The following is a 23879-nucleotide window of genomic DNA, read 5'->3' as shown; positions in this document are numbered from 1 at the left end:
GCTCTTGCTGGCTTTTCTTGTTTTCCTCCACCAAAAAATAGGTGCTTCTTATGGTCGGGAGTGTCTTATAGAGCGAAAAATACGGTAATTGGAAGAGGGGAGCAGAGGTGGGCAGGCACAGCCACCCAGAGTATCTATGCAAGAGTTTTTCAACCTTGGGCCCCCAGATGTTGTTGGACTGCAACTCCCATCATTGCCTGAAGCCAGCTCCCCAGCCTGGGGGATCCTTGCATCTTCCATGCAGAGGACCCGATCAAGCCAGCACAGAGGTTGTTGAGACAGGAGTGTGTACATGCTGAGAATGTGGGCATGGGAGAGCACATCTTTGTTGAAGACTCTGCTCTGCCATGTGATGCCCAAAATCTTCCAGGCATGTGGATGTTGTGCATGGCTCACTTCCATAAAGCAGCACGCTCAACACGCAGCCTGGTAGACCTTCATTTTGGTAATGGATGCACACAGATTACAACTCTGGGAGGCAGTGGCGTAGCGTGGTGGGTGCAGGGGGGGCCGGCCGCACCGGGCACAACATCTGGGGGTTAGGGTTAGGGGGCGCAAATCCACGGGTTAGGGGGCGCAAATCCACGGGTTAGGGGGCACAAATTACTTGCCTTGCCCCGGATGCTGACAACCCACGCTACGCCACTGCTGGGAGGTGGGTTTGACTGGGAGAGAGACAGTCCCAAAATCGCAAACTGAGCGAGGATTTGAATTGCAGCATCCCCGACAGTAGCCTGGCATTGCTGCCTCTCCGTTATCTCACTCTCCCACTGGGCTGAGGTGAATGCGCACAGTTCTCTTTTCTGTTTCTATTCGCGAGACATCCGTGAAATGCCGCAGTTCCACGCTCGGCCTCTGGGGACACACTTGGTTCGCTCCGCTACCCATCATCGCCCACCAGCCTCGCCATCACTCCGACCGTCGGTGGTACCCGGGGGTCCGTCCGTTTCTCTCCCACGGGGAGTTCCCACTCCTCTGCTTTTTGCTTTGTTTGCGCTAAAATGCGATGTGATGCTGGGAAGGGCCGGAGGTGACAAAAGCGGACAGTGAAAAGTGGCTCTGCCCCGAAGCCCCGGAAGGGGAGATCCCGAGGGAGCGAACGAGAAACTGGGGGATCAATCCGTTTGCTTTAAAGTAGGAGGATGTGTAGGACTATGGCTGGCCGACACACAACCACCCGCCCCAGCGCCATCCTTCCAGCGGTCTGCAACCCGGGAGTCTTAGAAGGAACAGCCAAGATGGGAAATCTACGGCCCTCCAGAGGCTGTTGAACTCCCATTAGCGTCAGCCAGCACGTCCAGTGGTCAGGGATGATGGGAGCGTGTAGTCCAACAACTCTGAAAAAGCCAAAAATTTGCTTCCCCTCCCATTCCTGAATTCTAGAGGGTTTGTAAAGCACTATCGATGCCGAGAAGAGCCCTAGAGTAATGCGAGGGAAATGCAATTTCTTCGCACGTGGGGCAACGCGTTGCAGCTATTTCAGTGCAACTTAAATTTGAAAAGTGCTGGAGTGCGGGTCGATCTCTGCAGTGGGAGAGGCGGCTTTGTAAAAGAAACACCACCCTGTTAGACGTCAGCGCCGCTCGCTCTCCTTCCCGCAGCAGGCTCGGGGTGGGGTAGGGCGGAGATGCAGGAGAGCTGTGCCCGGGGCGTGTCCCGTCTCTCCCTCCAGGCTCCCTGCGCCTTTAAGGACTCCTCCTCTCAGCAATCCCCACCGAAGGGGAGGGAGCCGTCCCTGCCGAGGCGCCTTCCGTCTCCCCAGGAGCATGGGCTGGGCTGCCGAGCCAGAAGCAGCGGGCCAGCAGTGTCCGACGCGCGCGGAGCCCGCTCTCCCTGCGCGACAGTGGCGGAGCGCGGGGCCGTCCAACTAAAGCCGTCGAGGGGCTGCCTCCCGCTAGGCGCGCCGAGCTTGGCTCCCGTCGCCGTCTTAGCCGCGATGGCTCCTCCTTGGCCGCCCAACGGGACGTGGCTGGGGGCAGCGGGCGCGGCGCCGTCGGGCAACGGCAGCAACTGCTCCGGGGCGGCGGGCAGCCTGGGCCGGCAGGGGGCGTTGGGCGCCGCTCTCAGCCTGGCCGTGCTGGTGACGGTGGCGGGTAACCTGCTGGTGGTGGTGGCCATCGCCAAGACGCCGCGCCTGCAGACCATGACCAACGTGTTCATCACGTCGCTGGCGTGCGCCGACCTCATCATGGGCTTGCTGGTGGTGCCCCCGGGGGCCACGCTGGTGCTGAGCGGCCGCTGGCCCTTCGGCACCACGGGCTGCGAGCTATGGACGTCGCTGGACGTGCTGTGCGTGACGGCCAGCATCGAGACCCTGTGCGCCATCGCCGTGGACCGCTACCTGGCCGTGACGGCGCCGCTGCAGTACGAGGCGCTGGTGACCAAGGGCCGCGCGCGCGGCGTGGTGTGCCTGGTGTGGGCCGTGGCCGCCTTCATCTCCTTCCTGCCCATCATGAACCACTGGTGGCGCGACGGCGCGGACGAGGAGGCGCTGCGCTGCTACGAGGACCCGCAGTGCTGCGACTTCGTCACCAACATGCCCTACGCCATCCTGTCCTCCATCATCTCCTTCTACGTGCCGCTGCTGGTCATGCTCTTCGTCTACGCGAGGGTCTTCGCCGTGGCCACCCGGCAGCTGCACGCCATCGAGAAGGACAAGGGCAGGTTCCTCCAAGACGCCGCCAAGGGCTCCCGTCGCCGGAGACCCTCCCGGCTCCTGCTGGCCATCAAGGAGCACAAGGCGCTCAAGACCTTGGGCCTCATCATGGGCATCTTCACTCTCTGCTGGCTGCCCTTCTTCGTGGCCAACATCCTCAAGGTCTTCGCCAGGACGCTCATCCCCGACCAGCTCTTCCGCTTCTTCAACTGGCTGGGCTACGCCAACTCGGCCTTCAACCCCATCATCTACTGCCGCAGCCCCGACTTCAGGTGCGCCTTCAAGAAGCTCCTGTGCTGCCCCAGGAGCGCCGATCGCCGCCTCCACGCGGTCTCCAAGGACCTGCGCCGCTGCCCTTGCGCCTTCAGCCCCCGGGCCCCGTCCGAGAAGGAGGGCGAGCCCATCGCCAAGGGAGCCAGAGAGGAGGACGAGGAGGAGGAGGACGAGGACGTGGGCTCCAGCAGCGCCAGCAGCCGCTCCAGCAGCCGGACTGGCGAAACGAAGCTCTTGTACCTCGCCAGCAATGGGCACGGCTGCGCGCAGCGCCCCCTGCGGGAAGCCCAGCTTCAAGGCACGCAGATCACTTTGTGCCCGCAGCTGGAAGAGTAGGTGTCAGGAATGTGTCCGTGGGATGCGGAGGGAGGGGTGTCTTGAAGATGTAGGGTAAGGTTCCTCCACCTAGTGTCCGCCAGACGCTGTTGGACTACAACTCCCATCAGCCCAGCCCATTGGCCATACTGGCAGGGGCTGATGGGAGTTGTAGTCCATAACATTTGGTCTATAGCAGTGGTGGCCAAACTGTGCCCTCCAGCTGTTTTGGGACTACAGCTCCCATCATCCCTAGCTAACAGCACCAGTGGTCAGGGATGATGGGAATTGTAGTCCCAAAACAGCTGGAGGGCAAAGTTTGGCCACCACTGGTCTATAGCAATTGAGGGAGGGGTAAATACTGCATCTTGTTTTCCAACAGTATGCCACAGGGTGGTGTGGGAGGGGACTGAAAAGGGAAGGAATCACATGTTTACTTGGAAGTAAGTCCTGGTATGTTCAATGAGGCTTGCTCCTTAATTAGCACGTTATGAATTGTACCCATCATACTGGGACGGGTGCCCAGAAGGCTGCATCATGGACTGATTACCCAAAGCTTAGACTCTTAAGACTTACAGCAGGTGTAGAGAACCATTGGACCTCCAGATGTTGTTGGACTACAACTCCCATCAGCCCCAGCAAGCAGGACCAATGGCCAGGGGTGATGGGAGTTGCAGTGAAATCTGGTGGGCCGAAGGTTCCTCACCCTTGCCTCAGAGTTTATGCTTTCCTTGAAGAAGGTGTCAGATTTAATCTAGCATTTCTTCCGGTTAAAGAAGTCAGGTGTCAGGTGACGGGGAAGCTCTGCTGGAAAGCAGTCAGAGTAGACAGCCTGGAGCTCTGGGAACAAGTGATCTGAGTGGGTATAAGGAAGCTTCCTGTGCTATTTCTCTACTGCAGCATTTCAAAGAGCTGCACACTTGAAGGAAGGGCTGTGACTTTATGGTAAAACATGCTTTGCATGCAGGAGGTTTTCTATTTAATCCCACGAAAGCCACTGTCAGTCCATGTAGACCATACTGATCTAAATGGACTCATGACCTGATTTGGGATAAGGCAGCTTCCTCAGACCCTCTGCAGTGCTTTCTTTCATTGTCAGTTCCCCCAATTTTTCTTTTTGGTCCTGCAGTTTTCAAACATGATGCTGTGTGTGTGTGTGTGTGTGTGTGTGTGTGTGTGTGTGTAGGGCTCCTTCATTTGTTTCTCTTTCCACAGAGATAATGGAATGGTAGGAAGTTGCCCCACATTCAGAAATTGCAGGATTTTCCTCCTAACCTCTGAATATTTATGTTCAGAAAGATCAGGACCCAAATGCTCCCAGCCCATGAAGGTGGGGGGTCCGAAATTTGTCTAGCTAACAATGGGGATGCTGTCAGCCTGTCTGCATTTGCTATATGCATGGTCTAGGGGAATGGATTACACAGGAGCAGGTGAAAAGCTGGATTGGGGGCATCTGATCCTGCCCCCAATTAGCCTCCACCCTTGATATAAGTGAATACCTGGATGTGTTAAGAGTGTGATTGCCATGGTAGGTGCTGAGCACAGTGTAAATAGCCCCTGGATTCAGGGAGTTATAAGCGCAGCCAAGACTGTGAAAGGGAGTTAGTGCAAGAGTAGGAATGAGGGATGGAGAGGAACCATATCTGGTGTCACAGCTGAAGGCACAAGCTGTGTGCACATTATCATTACTCTGGCTCCAGTGTGCTCTCACCACTGGTGTTTGAAGCTGTGTACACATGACATTGGCCACAATCCACATCTATCCTGGACTTCCTTGAGAAATACTGGGGTTTGATGTGTTTCCCCTCAAACCAGTTCACTTTGCAGTTAAGCTGAGGCGTGTACATTTGAGATAGCTGGTTGACATGTGCAGATGACAGCCTCCTGAATAGGAATTGTCGGGAGGGGTTTGAAACCAACAGGTAGTTTGCACTGGGTGAAGACATCCCCCTCCCTCTCTGATGGGTTGCAACATTTGCAACATGCAAATGTGACCTGAAATGCAGCCCCAGGTGGGTGGCTGGGTGGGGGGTTGCAATCATGTTTCGTTTTAAGTCTCTACTGTGTAGATAGCCGCAGTGAGTTTATGTAGTTGGGTGGTCTCCTTGCTTTGATCTTGGCTTTGCTTACTGAAACTTTCTAGTACATAGGTAGGCAAACTAAGGCATGGGGGCTGGATCCAGCCCAATCGCCTTCTAAATCTGGCCCGCGGGCAGTCCAGGAATCAGTGTGTTTTTACATGAGTAGAATGTGTCCTTTTATTTAAAATGCATCTCTGGGTTATTTGTGAGGCATAGGAATTAGTTCATTTACCCCCCCAAAAAAATATAGTCTGCCCCCCCACAAGGTTTGAGGGACAGTGGACCAGCCCCCTGCTGAAAAGGTTTGCTGACCCCTGTTCTAGTACTTTCCATTCTTTGGCTGTTGTGCTGCAAGTTCCTGTATATTAGAAAAATGGAAACGTTCAGTGCATGTAAAATTCAGCCTCCAAAAGAAAATCTGGCTGGAGGGGAGGGAATATGACACAACCTTGGGGGGGGGGCAACATACTCTATATGTTGCACAGAATGTATGTATAGGAGCACCTACCATTTTTGTTAAATAAAGTACAGAAATTTGGAGGGGGAGAATCTGGAGCAGAGACAGAGGCGAATTTAGGGGACCCACACTAGGCGCCAGGCAGAGAGGTTGCTGCAGGGGACGCTGCAACAATGGGTTAGAATGGAAGGCAAGGGGGGGGGGTGCCAAATTTTGGTGCTGCACAGGATGCCACTGAAATTTGAAAGCCCAAAGTCTGTCACTGGCAGAGATGTGGTATGTGTCTATGCATGATTGTGTGCCCTCGATCCTTCTCCCATTCCTCTTTTTCTACTCCAAGTTGCACCCCTTACAGTATTCCCAATGCCTGTCAATAGCCTTTCAAATGTAATATCATTTCACTTTGGGTATAACCACCCATCAGTTCACCCTACAACTTTCCCCCAGGAAAATCTGTGGTTTAGCACTTATTCAGAACAAACGGCAATCAGATTCTCCACAGATTGCCATTTGTTCTGATTTAGCACTAAAGAGTGGTGTTTTTTTTAGGGGTATTATCATCATCATCATTTAGTTATATATACCACCCCATATCAAAATACCCTAGGGCTGTGTACAATATTAAGAACGTATTTTACAGAGCATAAGAAAAACAATACAGAGCATTATAATAGGCAGTGTACTAATAAAATCACCCTAACAGGAAAGCGGCAGGGCAAAGGCAGAACCACTTGGATCCATGCCTAGAAAATGTGGGACAAACAGAAAACTGCTTGGACCCACGAGTCAAGCGGAAGTGTGGACGAGCCCCTCAACAAGAGGTTGAGCATGCCAGCTTAATTAAGCAAATGATGAATGCAGGGGTGTGTCCCATTTCACTGCGGCGCGTAAACTCATCTCCCAGCTCACAGAGTCAACTTGACCAGTTTCTGGAAATGGCAAATGAGGAGAGTTTTGCTGTGCTCAGGTCTTGCTTGCTTGCAGGCTTCCCACCAGCATCCGGTTGGCCACTGTGAGTACAGGATGCTGAACTAGATGGGCCTTTGGTGATGGTCCAGTAGGTCTCTTATTGTGTTGTGCTTGGCTTTGGATACTATACAGCAGGAACCATGTATTTCTTCCTCAACATGATGCGGTTAGCTGGTGTAGACTGAGTTGCTATGCAACTTATCTTGCAGCTGCTGTCATTTTCGAAGGCAAAAGTTCACACATCTGTGTTTTAAATACAGATGAGGTAGTTCCTCACCCCCTGCTGTGTTTGGGGAAGCAGAGCAGATATCGTCTATGACAGCTTCCAGTCTTTGCTGTCCCTCCGTTCCTCTTCTTTCACTGCCAGGGACAAATTAAGAGGATGAATGTGCAAAATCCAGCATCCATCTCAGCTTCCAATGAGAACAAATCTCTTTGCATCTTGGTTGCTCACCCCAGGCAACTTCTACTTGGCACACTCAAGTGGCAAGTGGTATACTGTAGATGCCTTTGGCCCCTTGTCACCCAAGACACTAAAACAGATGTGGGGAGACAGTCGCCTCTAGATCAGGCATCCCCAAACTCGGCCCTCCAGATGTTTTGGGACTACAATCCCCATAATCCCTGTCCACTGGTCCTGTTAGCTAGGGATGATGGGAGTTGTAGTCCCAAAACATCTGGAGGGCCGAGTTTGGGGATACCTGCTCTAGATGCTGTTGGACTCCAGCTCCCATCAGTCCCAGCCAATGTAACCAATGGTCAGGGATGATGGGTACTGAAGTCCAACAATACCTGGGGGCGGGGCACAGTCTCCTCATTCCTGTGCTAAAGGGTGCCTATGTCTCTTATTTGTGGCCTGTTTCAATCTTGCTAATGTGCAATGAGGGCACATTGTGTGGAAGACCAAGCAATTATACCACTTCAAACAGCCATAAGGTAAAGGGACCCCTGACCATTAGGTCCAGTCACGGACGACTCTTGGGTTGCGGTGCTCATCTCGCTCTATTGACCGAGGGAGCCAGCGTACAGCTTCCAGGTCATGTGACCAGCATGACTAAGCTGCTTCTGGCGAACAAGAGCAGCGCACGGAAATGCTGTTTACCTTCCTGCCGGAGTGGTACCTATTTATCTACTTGCACTTTGATGTGCTTTTGAACTGCTAGGTTGGCAGGAGCTGGGATTGAGAAACGGGATTCGTGGGGATTCGAACCTCCGACCTTCTGATCGGCAAGCCCTAGGCTTTGTGGTTTAACCCACAGTGCCACTCGCGTCCCTCAAATAGCCATAGCTCCCCCCAAATACTGGGAGATGTAGTTTGTTAAGGGTGCTGAGAATTGCTAGGAGACTCCAATTCCTCCTGCAGAGCTTCTGTTCCCAGAGTTCCCAAGGAATAGGGAATGACTTTGAAACCACTCTGAGAACTGGACTAATTTATTAGGGCTTGTCTTCTGTTTCTAGGAAATTGCCCTCCCCCCAGATGTTGCTGGATACACCCCCAACCATTAGCCATTCATCCTTCACCCAGCAGGTGCATCCAATCATGTGTTTCAGGGTGAACATTGACATGTGTAAAGGGGCATTCTAAGTATGGTATATTTGTGAAGAGTCACAATGTGGCTGTAGCTCCCTGGCAACTCATATTCACAGGTTCATAGAAGGCGGCTTTATCTCTCCATCCAATCCAAGTGTGACTAACTTTTGGCCCTCCAAATGTTGTTTGACTAAAACTCCCCATCAGCTCCAGCAAGCATGGCCAATAGCCAGGGGTGACAGGAGTTGTAGTTTTGCAACATCTGGAGAGCTACAGGTTCACCACACCTGATCTAGCTCAGGACTAGCCAACGTGGTGCTCACCAGTTGTCACTGAGCTACAACATCCATCATCCCTGACCATTAGTCATGCTGGCTGGGGCTGATGGAAGTTGCAGTCCAAGAGCATCTGCATGGATACCAGTTTGTCTACTAGTCCAATATTATCTAGTCTGACTGGCAGTAGCTTTCTGGGGATTCAGACACAGAAAAGCCTTTCTCATCACCTGTGACTGATCTACTTATAACTAGGGATACTTTCCAGAGATTAGGAACATTGGGAGCTGCCTTATATAGAGTCAGTCAGTTTGCCCATCCAGCTCAGTATTTTCTAAATACAGTCATACCTCCGCTTACGTATCCATCAGCTTACGTAAACTTCAGAATACGTAAGCAGCAAACCTGGACGTATATTTCCGGGTTTTTGCTGCACGCACATGCACAGAAGTGCTCTACCGCCACACATGCATGCACAGAAGCGGTCTCTCCAGTTGTGGGATCCGACCGGAACTCTGGAATGGATCCCGTCCACAACCGGAGGTACCACTGGATCTACACTGTCTGGCAGTGCCTCTATTTCAGGTTTCAGACCGGGCTCTTTCCCAGACCTACCTGGAGATGTTGGGGGTTTAACCTGGGAGCTTCTACATGCAAAGCAGCTTCTCTACCTGTGAGCTATGCCTCTTCATCAGTTTAGCCATATAAGTTAACCAGACTTGGGACTTCCCTATTAAGATTCTAAGACATTTAACTGGTAGTATTTTAGATGGCATAGTACTATCTCAGGACTTTAAAGACACAAACAGGGTGGATTGGTTTTTGTGTTCTTAAAGTTGGAGCTGGATTTTAAAGTGAGGGCTGCTGTAAGTCTGAGCTCTTAATCTGATGTCCCAGGACTTTTTGCACATGCTCTTCCATTGAGCCATGGCCCTTCCTACATCTCAGAGTGTGACTCAGCCCCAATATATCTCAGCGGGCAAAGAGTCCTTTGGTCCAAACTATACATTTCACGCAAATGTCAGCGGGAGAAGCCTGCTCATGTTGGGGTGGGGTGAACTGGTGGCAGGAGGACCCTGAGGAACATAGGAAGCTGCCTTATACTGAGTGAGACCCTTGCTCCATTGAGCCCACCATGGTCTACCCTAGCAGGCAGCATCATCTCTAGGGATCTCTCCCATCCCTACGTGAGAGATGCTGGGGATTGAACCAGAGTCCTTCCAGATGCAAAGCAGATGCTCTACCACGGAGCTACAACCCTTCCCCATCTCCACCCTCCACGCCCAGGGCTTCAAATGTGTGTTTGCCCTGGTCAGCCCTCTCAAAGGGCACATACACATAGCATGACAATGTGCATTTAGTGCTGGATGCGAGTGCTTTTTGGGGGTGCTGTACACATGACATCATCCCCAAGTCATCCCTGGCCCGCGCTACTTGCCAATCTAAAGTGCATTCTTTTGGGCTGGGTATCATTCATTTTGTGCCAGTAATGTACTTCTTGAGCACTTGCTTCCTGGCTGAGTACTATACAGAGAGAACTTTCTTGGGTTCCTTATACTTACCAGTCCCCTTCAAAATAGGATGCAGTACAGTAACTCTGTATACCAATATAGTATACCAACACACCAAATTCTAGCTCCTCTCTTTTGAAAGGTTGGGGGAAATGTTTTTTTTTTTTTTTAAGGACTGTGGAAACACTAATTGAGAGGTGGAAATTAGTGAAAATGTGCTCATCTGCGTGTACAGATGACACAGAAGTACAGTGGTACCTCGGGTTACATACACTTCAGGTTACATACACTTCAGGTTACAGACTCCGCTAACCCAGAAATAGTGCTTCAGGTTAAGAACTTTGCTTCAGGATGAGAACAAAAATCGTGCTCCAGCGGTGCAGCAGCAGCAGCAAGAGGCCCCATTAGCTAAAGTGGTTAAGAACAGTTTCAGGTTAAGTACGGACCTCCGGAACGAATTAAGTACTTAACCCGTGGTACCACTGTAGCTGCTGCTTTAGATTAATTATAGGTAGGTAGCCATGTTGGTCTGCTGTAGTCGAAACAAAAGAAGTGTGCATGCACACGAAAGCTCATACCAATAACAAACTTAGTTGGTCTCTAAGGTGCTACTGGAAGGAATTATTATTATTATTATTTTGTTTCACTTTAGATTAGGTTATTGTGCAAAGGTGGGTTTACTTGCTAGCCACTATATGCAAGGGCAGCCTGTGAAAAAATGTCCTTTGTGTGTTTCAAAGGCTACACATGTGCACAGCCTAAGTGGTTTCTTCAGCAAAAGGAGGATCTTGGCATACATTGCTGAACTGAGAACTTATTTATTGCTATTTGATTTGATTTTTATCCTGGCATTTTTAAAAAAGTGAACAGCTGTATTTTTATCACAAGCTTTCCTGCTTCTACCCCCCCCCTCTGCTTACCCTCCCCCTCCCTATCTGTGCACATTTACAGATTGGGCATAAATTACAGAATAGCTTCGCTTACATCCAGTGTCCATATAAAATGTCAAAAATAGGCCTATAGGACATCTCAGCATACTAAAGTCTGCAAATAAGATATTAAGAATAGCATTACTAATAAAGAAAGAAACAAAAGCACATTCCGTTCTTAACACTGCACTGAGCTTGCTTCTTAGACTCTTTTAGAATATCTTGAAATGTATCTTCTTCCTGGAGTCTGAAATATCAGCCCCATTTGTAAGCAGAAAGTTCCCAAAGGTCTCAAAACCAGGGTTCAACAGTGGGGACAGTCAGCGTCTTTCAGTTTTATAGGAGGATAGGCTTGGACACCAATATGTGTCTGGACTGTGTCCTCGTCTCTTCAACGGACAGCTCTGGTTTGAGGCAAACATGCCCCCACAAAAGGGTGCATGTCCTTAATTTCCAATGATTCCTCTCATACCATGTTGCATGCTGCTTTGAAAGCTGGAAAAACAAGATGTAAATAATGGGGTTTTTTTCCAGTGCTAGCCCTACTCAGAGTAGACCCATTGCAGTTAATGGACAAAGCTAAGATAGGCTCATTAATTTCAGCGGGCCTGTTCTGAGTAGAACTTAGTTGGCTACATTGCACTGTGACAAGCGCTTGCATTTATTCCTTTATTTCATTTTACATCCTTCCTTTCTTCAGTGCAACCGAAGAAGTTCCCAGAAGGTCTTCTGTCTAGATCAGGGGATGGAGAACCTCATGCCCTGAGACCAGCTATGGTCCTCCAAGCCTCTCTTGTCTGGCCCTCATTACTCCCCCTACACCACACAACCCTCCTTGGCCACAATCCACAGAGGCCCTGCTTTGCACCCCAAGTGTTTTTGCCTGACTGGAGCATGTCTTTGATCTCCAATAATGACTCTGGATGGAGACTAGAGACGGCCGTGTAGGAACTAACCTATCATTACAAAGGTACAATGGTACATCTGTCGCTCCATCCACTTTTGCCTCTGGCCTTGCCCACTGTCAGTGTGGCCCCCACAAGGCTAGGTGGCCCTTGGGCTGGAAGATCTCCCTACCGCAAACCATTTAGCTTTAGCTGTTAGCCTATATAGAGCGAGTTGGAAGAGATCATGAGGGTCATATGGTCCAGCTCCCTCCAAAAGGAGGAATCTTTTGCCCAACGTGAGGCTTGAACCCACAATCTTGAGATTAAGTCTCATGCTCTACTGCCTGAGCTATCCCCCCCACCCCAACACACACACTTCAAGTGAGTCAGACCATCGACCTCTGGAGTTTAATACTGTCCTTTCTGAATGGCAGAGCTGACATACTCTGTCTGGAAATGTCAAGGTTTAAACCCTAGGCATGCAAAGTATGTACTCTGCCTCTGAACTAGGGGTCTCCACAGCAACATCTTCAACCCATTACACTATTTCCCCCAACTTCCTCAGTACTTACAGTTACATTCTTTCCCTCACCTCCTCATGCCTCCGTACAGATGGCCATATGCATTTCGTTCTTGTGGTTGGGTATTTTTGCATCAATCTCATGCTGTCTTCTTGCCCGTACTTCTAAGTTTGATCTTATTTTCTGGGGAAAACAGGGTTGAGGGGGTTGATTTGCAGGTGAGATCATGAAGCAAGCCATGTGTATATTTTTCTAAAAGGAGCCAGCCACTGAAAGAGGGTACCTACATGAATGGATGCGTGCATCCAGGTGCAGTGGTACCCAAACTGAAAAAGTGGGCTGGGCTAATGCAGTGTAACACATCTAATGTAATAAGGGTCTTCTGGATCAGGCCAATGGTCCATCTAGTCTGGTATCCTGCTCTCACAGTGGCCAACCAGATTTATTCATTTAACAAAATGTTAATGGGGATAGCTCAGTCAGAAGAGCGTGAGACTCTTCTTAATTTCAGGGTTGTGGGTTCAAGCCCCACATTGGGCAAAATATTCCTGCATTGCAGGGGGTTGGACTAGGTGACACTTGTGGTCCCTTCCAACTCTGCAGCTCTATGATTCTATATACTTCTGGAATGCAATCAATCCTAAGTGGTCCAGTGCCGAGGGCCTTCTGGCGGTTCCCTCACTGAGAGAAGCCAAGTTACAGGGAACCAGGCAGAGGGCCTTCTCGGTAGTGGCACCTGCCCTGTGGAACGCCCTCCCACCAGATGTCAAAGAGAACAACAACTACTAGACTTTTAGAAGACATCTGAAGGCAGCCCTGTTTAGGGAAGCTTTTAATGTTTGATGCATTAAAGAGGTAAAGGTACCCCTGCCCGTACGGGCCAGTCGTGTCCGACTCTAGGGTTGTGCGCTCATCTCACTTAAGAGGCCGGGAGCCAGCGCTGTCCGGAGACACTTCCGGGTCACGTGGCCAGCATGACGAAGCTGCTCTGGCGAGCCAGCACCAGCGCAGCACACGGAAACACCATTTACCTTCCCGCTAGAAAGGGGTACCTATTTATCTACTTGCACTTAGGGGTGCTTTCGAACTGCTAGGTGGGCAGGAGCTGGGACCGAAAGACAGGAGCTCACCCCGCCGCAGGGATTCGAACCGCCGACCATACGATCGGCAAGTCCTAGGCGCTGAGGTTTTACCCACAGCGCCACCCACGTCCCTATTCAGAGGCATACTGCCTCCCAACTGTGGATGTGGAACATAGCTGTCCTGGCTAGTAGCCATTGTTAGCTTTATCCTCCATTAATTTGTCTAAGCCTCCATGTTCCTGGAAGGAAATTCTGTAGTTTAACTATGTGCTTTGTGAAGAGGTGCTTTCTTTTGTGTATCCTGAATCTTTCAGCATTCAGTTCCACTGGATGTTCCCAAGTTCCAATCTGCTCATCTTCTGCATGACAGCTGTTCAGACATGCCTCTTCCTTACATGAATACCAGTAACACATTGAATAAAACTTGCCAGTTTTTGGACACACCCCTCAGAGGGGCCCATTTCAGCTTAATAAATTTATCTTAATAAATTTCAGAAGACTTTTTATGGGTAGCAATGTGGAGCAGTGGTTAGAACGCTGGACCAGGACTTGGAAGGACAGGATTCCAGTCCCTACTCAGCTATGAAGCTCACTAGGTGACCTTGGGCTGGTCAAGACTGAGACAGCCAAACCTACCTCACAGGGTTGTTGAGAGGGTAAAATGGGGAGGGCCACCTTCACCTGCATGGGGGAAAGGTGGGATACTGTGTATGTATAACAATAAAATAAATACAATACGAAATGTGCCCATGACAGACTTAACAGAGGACGAGAGAGAGAACACTTTGAGGATTTGCTCCACCGGCAAATCTGCTCTGATCAGATGCAACTTGTGCTTTAAAACACCTGCGTCCAACAAGACCCAGTTCTCAATGCTGTAAAAGATTGGCTAAGAAAAAAACCTGACTGGTAAATTAAACTGTTTTTATTTTTGTTGCCTTTTTCTTTTTTTAAAAAAAGATTTCCCACCAAAGAAGTGACAGATTGTCCTAGAATGTGAGAGAAGGAAGAAGCCAAAGAAAATACAGTGAGTATCCCTTTGAAACTCTGAGCCAAATATGCAGGTTGTTTGATAGATTCTGCCTTTGAACGCAGACTCAGTTGCCTTTGCTTTGGATAGATTATTACAATCTGCTATATGTGGGACTGCCTTAGAAGATTGTTCAGGGTGGTATGTGTTCTGTTAGCTGATGCTCTAAGGATGCAGTGGTGGCAGAAAAATTACTGATGGGCCAATAGTGGGTATAACCTGTATTTCAGAAGTGGGAAACCTCTAGCCCAGGAACCCAGTTTGGCCTGTTAGGTCAATTTTCCCAGCCACGTGACATTATCTGCAACTTAAGGGTTGCTGCAGGTGGAGACGCAGCTGCGTCCTGTGACTGGAAAACACAGTTGAAGTCCCTGTGCATCAACTGAGGGTTGGGCAGTTCAAACTTGCTTGCTTACGGTGCTCAATCTAGTTCTCCAGAGGGAACTCACTGGTGCACTTGAACTCTGCTCACTACTTTCCCTCACCCCTGCAGGCCAACTTTGACAGGAGGACAGAACCACCCACTTGTCAATCACTTGACATCATTAGATTGCCATGTGTCAAAGTTGGCCCATGGAGTGTGTTGAGGGAGATAAAGATCTAGCCTAGTAGGCCAAAAAGGTTCCCCACCCCTGCCATATTTGGTCATGCAATATAAACTGGGATCCTCTCCTTGGGGCTGCTCTGCAGTTGAATTCTTCTTACTGTACTTGCAGTTGAATACTTCTTACAAGGTACTGTGTACCTTGGAGTACCCCCAGAAAAGAAGCCCTGCTTGAGCCCTAGATGGAGGATAGAGAAGTATGTTTGTGTGTGTGTATGTGTGTAGAACCTAGGCTACTGTTCAAAGGTAGTGTCTGCATTCATGACTGCACCCACTTTTGCCTCTGGCTCCACCCACCACTGGCATGCAGTCCTGAGATCGCTGCCCAGAAGGAACTGTGGTCCTTGGGCTGAAAAAAAAGAATAGAAGTGTAGAATGGCAGAACTGTCATCTAGATTCTAGTCCATCCCCCTGCAATGCAATAACCTCTTGCCCAAGGTGGGGCTTGAAGCCACAAACCTGAGATTAAGAGTCTCGCTCTACCAACTTGGTTATAAAGATCCTCATGCCTGCTTTGAGTTCTCCCATAACTACTTGGAGAAGATGGAGATGGAAGCTGGGACCTCCTGCATATAAGAGCTAATACTCTCCCTCTCAGCTCCAGCCCTTCAGCTGAGGAAGCAGGATTCCAAATCCCTCTCTAGGTGATCTGATACCATGTACAGTTAACACTCTGAGTTGGAGGGCAGCTGCACAAAATGGGGAGCCTCCTCTGCTTGTGGGGGCTCCCTGTGCTTTTCAGAACCCTATTCCCCCCCCCAGGGTTCTGAATCATGCCCCCGTTCATTTGAAGAGGCTCAATGACTTCTTGGCAAGCTCTTTTAGTCATGCTGTAAGATGCAAATATTGCACAGGAATGGAGAAAGCTGTCTTAGTTAGACTATTAGCTCGGTATTGGCAGCACATCTCCAGTGTTGAGTAGGGGGTCTCCCACAGTCCTACTGGAGGTTGAACCTGGGTTCTTCTGCATGCAAAGCAAATGTTCTGGCCCCAAGCTATGCCCTTTCCCCATCCTTCGTTTAACCATGCACATTAATCAGACCAGAGGGCTTTTCTACCAAGAATTCAAGACATTCAACCAGTCGTATTCTTTAGACAGCAGGAGAAACAACCACAGCACAATCACAGAACCTTCAAGAGAGACAAACAGGCTGGACAGTTTTTGTTTTTTAAAGTTGGAGCTGGATGGATGTTTGGGCTGCTGTAAGCCTGAGTTCTTAATCTAAAGCTTTAGTGACTGCATGTGGATGTTGGACTGGACAAGAAGGCAGGCCAGAGGCAGGGATCGTAAGTACAGGGAAAACATCAGAAGCGCTTTCTGTCCTCAAGCTTACCCAGAGAATTTTATCTTTCCTGCTTACACTCATAATCTTCTTAGTGCTCCCAGGATCCAAATGCCATATTTGGAATTTGGAAGGCATATCTGATTTTGTTTTGTGCCTGAGGCTTTTAATTTAAGTTGCTTTGGTGTTTTGTTTGTAGTGAGTGACTAATAAGTATTATTATTAGTTATTATTATTTAAATTGATATCCTGCTGTTCCTCCCAAAGGAACCCAGGGTGACAAAAACATTAACACCAACAACAGCAGTCTAAAAGCATTCTAAAAACAGTGATCTCCGGTTGACAGGAAGAGTGTTTCTTAGCCATCAAATGCCTGGAAGGTTTTCAAATTCCTCCTGAAAGGAGGAGACAGATGAACCTCACCTGGAAAGGTTTTCCTCAAACAGGGAGCTGCCACTGAAAAGGTCCTGTCAAAGGCCCCTGGGGACCAAGAAACCCCTGCTGGTGGCGGCGGCACCACCACCACTACCATTTCACCAGCTGGTTGTGGAGATGGTTGAAATTGGGGAAGCCACTGTTTTAGGTGCTCTGCTCGTGAGTCATTTGTATGCCCATACTAACACCTTGAATTGAGCCCAGTTGTGGTATGGTAGCTCTGTGGGGGTGAATTACAGTTCCCAAGATTCTTTGGGGAAAGTAATGTGCTTTAAATGTATTTAAAGTATTACTGACTTTCAGCATTTGATGGCTGAAAGACACTGTTACTGGCAGCCCTGAGATCACTGTTTGTTTTTCAAAAAATGTTTTATCATTGATGTGTTTTCTGCTCTGGGCTCCTTCAAAAGCAAGGGTGGGATATAAATTAAAATAATAATATGAATAATCCAATGTTGTGGTTAGAGTTTCAGACCCAGACCTGGCAGAGCAAGGTTCAAGTCCCCATTCTTCCATGAAGATCACTGGGTGATCTCAGGCCAGTCACTGCCTCTCAGCCTCACCTTCCTCTCAGGGCTGTGGGGATTAAATGGGGGGGACGGGACGACCACAGATGCCCCCTTGAGCTCCTTGGAGAAAATGATGGGGTATTAATGCAAGGAATAAAATAATAACTAAATGATAATGTTGTGAATGTGCCAGGTTCCCTTGTTGGGCTGGGGATTCTAAAGGGCACATTTAGCTGAAAAATGCATGGGAGGAAAACCCTTCAGACCTTCCCACTCAGTGGAAGGAGGATAGGAGTCAGGGTAAAGCAGTTGTGGGTAGGGATTTTGCGGTTGGGGACAGTTGCTCCCATTCTCGTTGTGTGACTGCCTGCATCCACAGAACACATTTATTTAGAAGCCTCTTCGTCAAAGAGCTCTCTAAGCGATGTCCAGCTAAAACTGTAGATCAAAGACAGCTAAAATCCACAGAATCATTAAAAAGGCAAATCTTCATAGCATATTTTCCCTTAAAGTGCAGATAAAAATAAGCCAGACCTTTTAAACCAACTTTGACACATGGGTGAGACAAGCCACCTGTCAGTTGCCTGGCAGCCTTATGATCCAGCAACTTCTCTACCTTCGCCATACCTGATACCATATATAACATCAGACCTGGGGGAAGTGGGTTTGGTTTCAGGGAGAAACGGCCTCGTGAGTCAAATCCTCATCGAGTTTTTTATATATTGCTGTTTGTCCAAGGCCCCCAAAGAGGTGAATAGATTAATACCCCCCAAAATAAAATAAAAGTGCATCAAATAGAAACACAAAAATACAAAAAATAAATCTGGTAAACCAATGAATAAAGATATAGAACAGGAAAAACTCAGGCGCAGCATGAATCACACCTCGTGCATTTGTGAGTCGCATTCCTGCTCTCACCGCAAATGCCAACTGCCCATCACAAACCGTGTCCTCAACAATAGGGTTCTCCCTGGAAACAGCTGCAGCTGTGGCAAAGTTCTTACGGTTGCTGCCTGGGAGCAGTCTTGCCTGGCTCAGGTTCCCCAGTCCCTGGTCTAAAAGGAAATAGTGAGGGCGTCTGCCTAACATCAGTGTGCAGAGAATTCCAAAGCACAAGAGTGACACCTTGCCCAAATGGGACTCATGTGTACATGATCTCTTGTCTTCTTGGTTTACTCGTTTTCATGGCTCTGCAGGTACAGGGGCAAGGGGCCAGCATTTTGCTGGAGTAAAATGTGTGTCACCTTAGAATTGCTTTTGCTTTCGTTGGCTTTATGCCTTAGCTTGGGACGGAAATGGTTTACGGTTTATTTCCCCCCGAGAGAAATCCACCAGGAGCTCTGAAGAACCAGTTATGCAATCAATCCACACACACTTGCTTATTGATTCCAGCTCTGTGGGTTTGTTTGCCTTAATGAAACCTAAGCCTGGCTTGATTTGTCAATGACAGGCTAAATTGCTGTGTTGGATTAGAGTCTGTTGTTGTCTTTGATGGGAATTGACGTGCATCAGCAAACTGTTATTTCCCTTTTCAAACTCCTTTTTCTTCTTTATTTTCAGGACAGCAACGCAAGCTTGGCTGGGAGGGGTCTGGATCTCCTGATCGCCAAATAATTATAATTGACTCTACATCAGTGTTCAGAAAAGAAGGAGGAGGAAAAACTCCCTTTTTAAAATAACCAGTTTGTTCCTTTTGTGTTCAGTTTGGGGAATGGCTATCATGTGTTCCCCAGAGACAGTCAAGTTGCCGTCATCTGATAGGGATACTCCAGAGGAGGGTATTTTGGTTGAGAAAGGACAGGAGTAGTTACTCTGGATCCCAGAATCACCAGCTATAATTTAACTTGCTAGTTAAATTACAAATCCTAGAAGCAATTCTGTCCCTTTAATACTGTTTCTCCACCCAAGATGTTCACTGCTGGTTTAACATGGAACTTACACTGAGGGAATACAAGTTCTTCATCCATAGTCCGGCTATAAGCCGCTTCTATGGGTGCCTACTTGACATGTATAGATGTCTGTCTTTTTGATGCTGACTCAGGTATTTTGAAATGCACACGTCATAATTCCCCTTTCCTCCAGCAGCCAGTCATTGTGAAGAAGGAACAACAACACTTTAAGCAAGTCACGATGGCTGGATGAAGCCATTCCTTAATGCAGTTTCATACTTACAACAGAGGCAGCGAAGGTGTGTCCTTCCTGACGTTGATGTCGTCCTTCTTCCAGCAGCCATAGCAAGCATGGCCAATGGTCAGGGATGTTAGGAGTATTTGGAGGGCTCCAGGTTCTCTGCTGCTAATCTACCAATAGGCAAACATAGCAAAGGTGGGAGTAGGGATATGGATTTTGTCATGATTGGTTTTGATAGTGATGATCAAGGATCAAACAAGGGTGAATATGGAATCATGCTTCAAGACAGCCATCTCCAACCCAATGCTTTCTAGATATTTTGGACTACAAGTCCCATCAACCCCAGTCAGTGGACAGAAATGATGGGATCTGTAAAATAAAATATATGGAGGGCACCAGGTTAGGGAAGACTGTTTTAGGTACTGTTGTTCTGCAGTGATGGCAGAGAATTAACAGGGGTGGGCTGTCTTATCACCACATTTCAGGGTTTCCAGCATTTCAGCTGGTCGTTTGATTTGCAGGTGCTAATTTGCAGGTGCTAATGTTTATAGCAGTATGCCGTCAAAAGCTTCCCCTGCTGATTCTTAGGGGCTGAAACCTGTAAAGCAGGTGTAGGGAACCAGTGGTGAACTACAACTCCCATCAGTCCTAGCCATTGCCCATATTTGCTGGGGCTGATGGGAGTTGTAGTTCAGCAACATCGAGGCTGTTTCCCACCTGCCTGGCTAGGCAGCAACCCTGCTATAGCTCAATGGTAGAACACATGCTTTACACACAGAGTGTCCCAAGGTTCTCCAATTCAGCCATCAGGTGACAGCTGACCTCTGCCAGAGACCCCGGAGAGGCACTGCTGGCCAGAGTAGACAGCACTGGGCTAGATGGATCAATAGCCTTTGCTGATAGTCATTTCCAGAAAAATTGCATCTGTTGGATTTCTCTCTCATGCAGTTTCAAAATCCCAGGGTGGGACTGAGGAATGACAGTCTAGCTGCTGTGAATTTTTGTGCCCTATACTGCTGATTGATCCATCTACAGTATTTGTCTGGTCCAACTTTGACTGCATACTTTCACCATATAGCTGCGACTTCCAAGGGGCCAGATGCAATTCATCCAAGCCTCTTCCAATCCAACAGATTTGCCGTCAAGAAGCTATCCCATAAGGACATAATCTCTCTCTCTCCCTCTGTTGAGCGGCCAGTTTCAGAGGAGAACAAGGATCCTCTTAGCAGAGCTTTGGCAAAGGCCCTTTTAGCTGTTTAGAAGAGCAGGAAATATTGGCACACATAGCTTGCCAGTCAGGAGTGTGTGAAGCTGCTTCTGTTGACATTTCCTGATCTACACAACTGTTAGATTCCCGTGAGTTCTGATGTCTCAAAGCAGTTGGCGGCATTTTAGAATGAGCTACAGAAGCTGCAGCAGCTGCCAGTCAGTATAAATAAGGGACCAACAGGGCCGGCCCACCCAAGAGGCAGACTGATGTGGTCACCATGGGTGGCGGAATGCCATGGGGCAGTGCCTGCATGGGCAACCCCACCCATCCCTGGAGAAGGAAGGAGAAGTGGTGGCATCGTCCGGCAGGATTTTGCTAGGAGCTACTGCAGCTGTGTAGGGACACAGGTGGTGCTGTGGGTTAAACCACAGAGCCTAGGACTTGCCGATCAGAAGGTCTGCGGTTCAAATCCCCACGAAAGGGTGAGCTCCCATTGCTCGGTCCCTGCTCCTGCCAACCTAGCAGTTCAAAAACACGTCAAAGTGCAAGTAGATAAATAGGTACCACTCCAGCGGGAAGGTAAATAGCGTTTCCGTGCGCTGCTCTGGTTCACCAGAAGCAGCTTAGTCATGCTGGCCACATGACTCAGAAGCTGTACGCCGGCTCCCTTGGCCAATAAAGCGAGATGAAAGCCGCAACCCCAGAGTCAGCCACGACTGGACCTAATGGTCAGGGGTCCCTTTACCTTTACCTTACTGCAGCTGTTCAACCCCAGTATGCGAGATGACAGGGGCAAGGCACCTTCCCTCTTTGCCTCAGGCAGTGAAACAAGATAGGCAGCCCTGGGGACAAAGATGGACCAGTTGCTAGAAAATGCAAGGGAGAGTGGTCTTGTGCTTGGGGTCTGCTTCTAGGTTTCCCACAGGCATTGGGCTGGCCACTGTGAGAACAGGATGCTGGCCATTGGCCTCATCCTGCAGCCTTTTCTTATGTTACCTCTGAAACAATCTATAGACTCTGATGCTTTGCACTAGTTCAGAAGCCACCAATTCAAATTAGAACTGCAGACTCAAAATGCTTTTCTTCCCTAATGTACCTACTTATATGCAAATTCCATAACTCATCTGAAAATGTAAAGTGCCTGTGAAATAGGATTAGTCCAGTGCCAGTGTGTTTGAGATTGTAATTATTTTATCATTGGCATTTATTTCATACGAGTTTTGACAAATCTGGAACGTGTTAATTCAGTTGAAAGGTGCAGAGATTGCAGCGAAGGTCTTCCTTGGAAATTCATTTCCAGTTCTATTTATTAAAATGAATAAAAAGCCCACAGCCTAATCGAAATGGAGTTGAAATGGATCCTGTTTGAAATGTATGCCAATTTGCATTTCAAATACTTGCAATTTAAATATCTGTTCAAGTCCATGAATATTTATATTTGATCCATGAAGATAATCACCTTTTTTTTACTGTCAGTCCTTCCTGGGCCAGAGAACAGCTCTGTAAAATCCCCAAAAGCAACCACAGAGGGAATGCCTCTTGTATTAAATTATCTACCTCAGAAGCCAAAGCTTTGGAGTTCTGCCAAAGTATTAGCTTCACATGCACTCTTCCTCCCTTCTTTTGGTTTTCATATTTTATAATATATTTGGGGGAAATTCACTAGAGCACTCTGTTAAGCTTAGTGGAAGAAAGGGTTAACTACGACGCTGTTTCTCTAGGTGGTGTCAAGGGTCAGCATGGTCAGGCCCACTGACAAACCTCCTGAACTGCTTCTCCTCTTCACCATTGCTTGTTCACCTGCCTCTTCTTCTGGCCCAAACAATGCTGGGCAATAAGTGATGGAAATAAGGGTGGGGGGAACTTGCAGCTCTTCAGATGCTGCTGGACTCCAGCTCCCATCCTCCCTGACCATTGAGCATGCTGGCTGGGGCCTGATGGGTCCTTGGAGTCCAATAGGGTCAGGTTCTTTCCATTCTTGCTGTGGAGTACAGACACCCCATGGAAAGTCCTGTCTTGGGGTGGTACCTTTGCATGCAGGTCCTCAGTGCTTACTACATACAGTTGCAATAGAAAAAAAGGGACTCCCTGCACTTGTCATGCTTAGGTAGCAAGGAGCATTTGGGCAACTCCAGCTTAATTCTCACTCCTGCAGTTCTGTGCCACTAGAATCAGGGCTTGCTGAAATTCCCTGGTCCTCACCAACTAATAAGAACTGAAGGAACAATGGTGGCTGGTCCCTGTTGGGATGGAAGGCAGGGAGATCAACATTAGGTGGCGCCATAGCCAATGACAGGCACAGCCAACTCATTCTACTTTCGTCCCCAGCCTCCTCCCTGCTGACTTCTACAAGGGGAGCACTGGGGCAGAAATAATTGGTTATATGTAAGAACACAGGTGGGTGGGAGCTGGCTGAGGGCAGTCTCAAACGGATGGTGCATTTGCCTTAATGGACAAGCTGCTGACGGAGGAGGAGGAGATGTCCTCTGTTGTGCCTGGCCGTCTTATACCAATGGCATTTTGGATGGTGAATATAAATGTTTTTTAGTTACTGTACTTCTGCCCCACCTACCCTCCTCTTACCAGCGAAATACCCATCAAAGAACTCTTTAACCATCAATGTATGTAAATTTTGTAAAAATAAAATAAAAATTAAAACTTGAAAACATTGTGAGTGTTGAGAAGTCTTATTTACAATCAGAAGCAGCCATGCTCACATTTCAAATCCTGGCTTTGAGGTTCATTGGCACTTTTGAGAAGTCTTTTATAAGGGGCCCTTGGGATTAGGGCAGGGGTGGAGAGGATGTGTGGGTCTCCCGGTATTGCAGGCTTATAACTCTTGGGTTTGGGGTGAAATCTTGGCCCCACAGGTTAGGGATCGTTTTGTGGGGTGCTGTGAAACGTGGGGTTTTCACCACCAAACATTGCAGGGAGGGTTGTCCTTGTGTTTGGCACCACTTTGGAGTAAATGGGACAACGTTGGTTTATCAGAGAAGGAGTCAAGGGGTCATTTTGTGGGGTGCCCTAAAACATTGGGTTTTGACCGTCAAACGTTGTAGGGGGACTTCTGCCAGCGTTTGGTTCTGCTTTGGAGTGACTCGGATGACAGGGGGTTTTCAACAAAATATTGACCCCGTGGGTTAGGGCGCTGTGGGGTTTTCACTGCCAAACATTAAAGGGGGCCTTTCCCT

At 48.6% G+C, this 23879-nt stretch overlaps 1 protein-coding gene across 1 annotated transcript; it reads left to right on the top strand.

Moving 5' to 3' along the window:
• The first annotated feature begins 1613 nt into the window (after positions 1–1613).
• ADRB3 (adrenoceptor beta 3) lies at positions 1614–23349 on the top strand. The gene is made up of 3 exons (XM_053367276.1): positions 1614–3261; positions 14448–14514; positions 18909–23349. Exons 1-2 carry the CDS (start codon positions 1628–1630, stop codon positions 14485–14487), a joined length of 1674 nt encoding a protein of 557 aa, XP_053223251.1. The 5' UTR covers positions 1614–1627; the 3' UTR covers positions 14488–14514; positions 18909–23349.
• The last annotated feature ends 530 nt before the right edge of the window (positions 23350–23879 follow it).

The sequence above is a fragment of the Podarcis raffonei genome, chromosome 15 (genome assembly GCF_027172205.1).
Source record: "Podarcis raffonei isolate rPodRaf1 chromosome 15, rPodRaf1.pri, whole genome shotgun sequence".
Lineage (NCBI taxonomy): Eukaryota > Metazoa > Chordata > Lepidosauria > Squamata > Lacertidae > Podarcis > Podarcis raffonei.
Note: the sequence above shows the minus strand (reverse complement) of the source record. Positions and strands in the feature narration are given on the sequence as shown.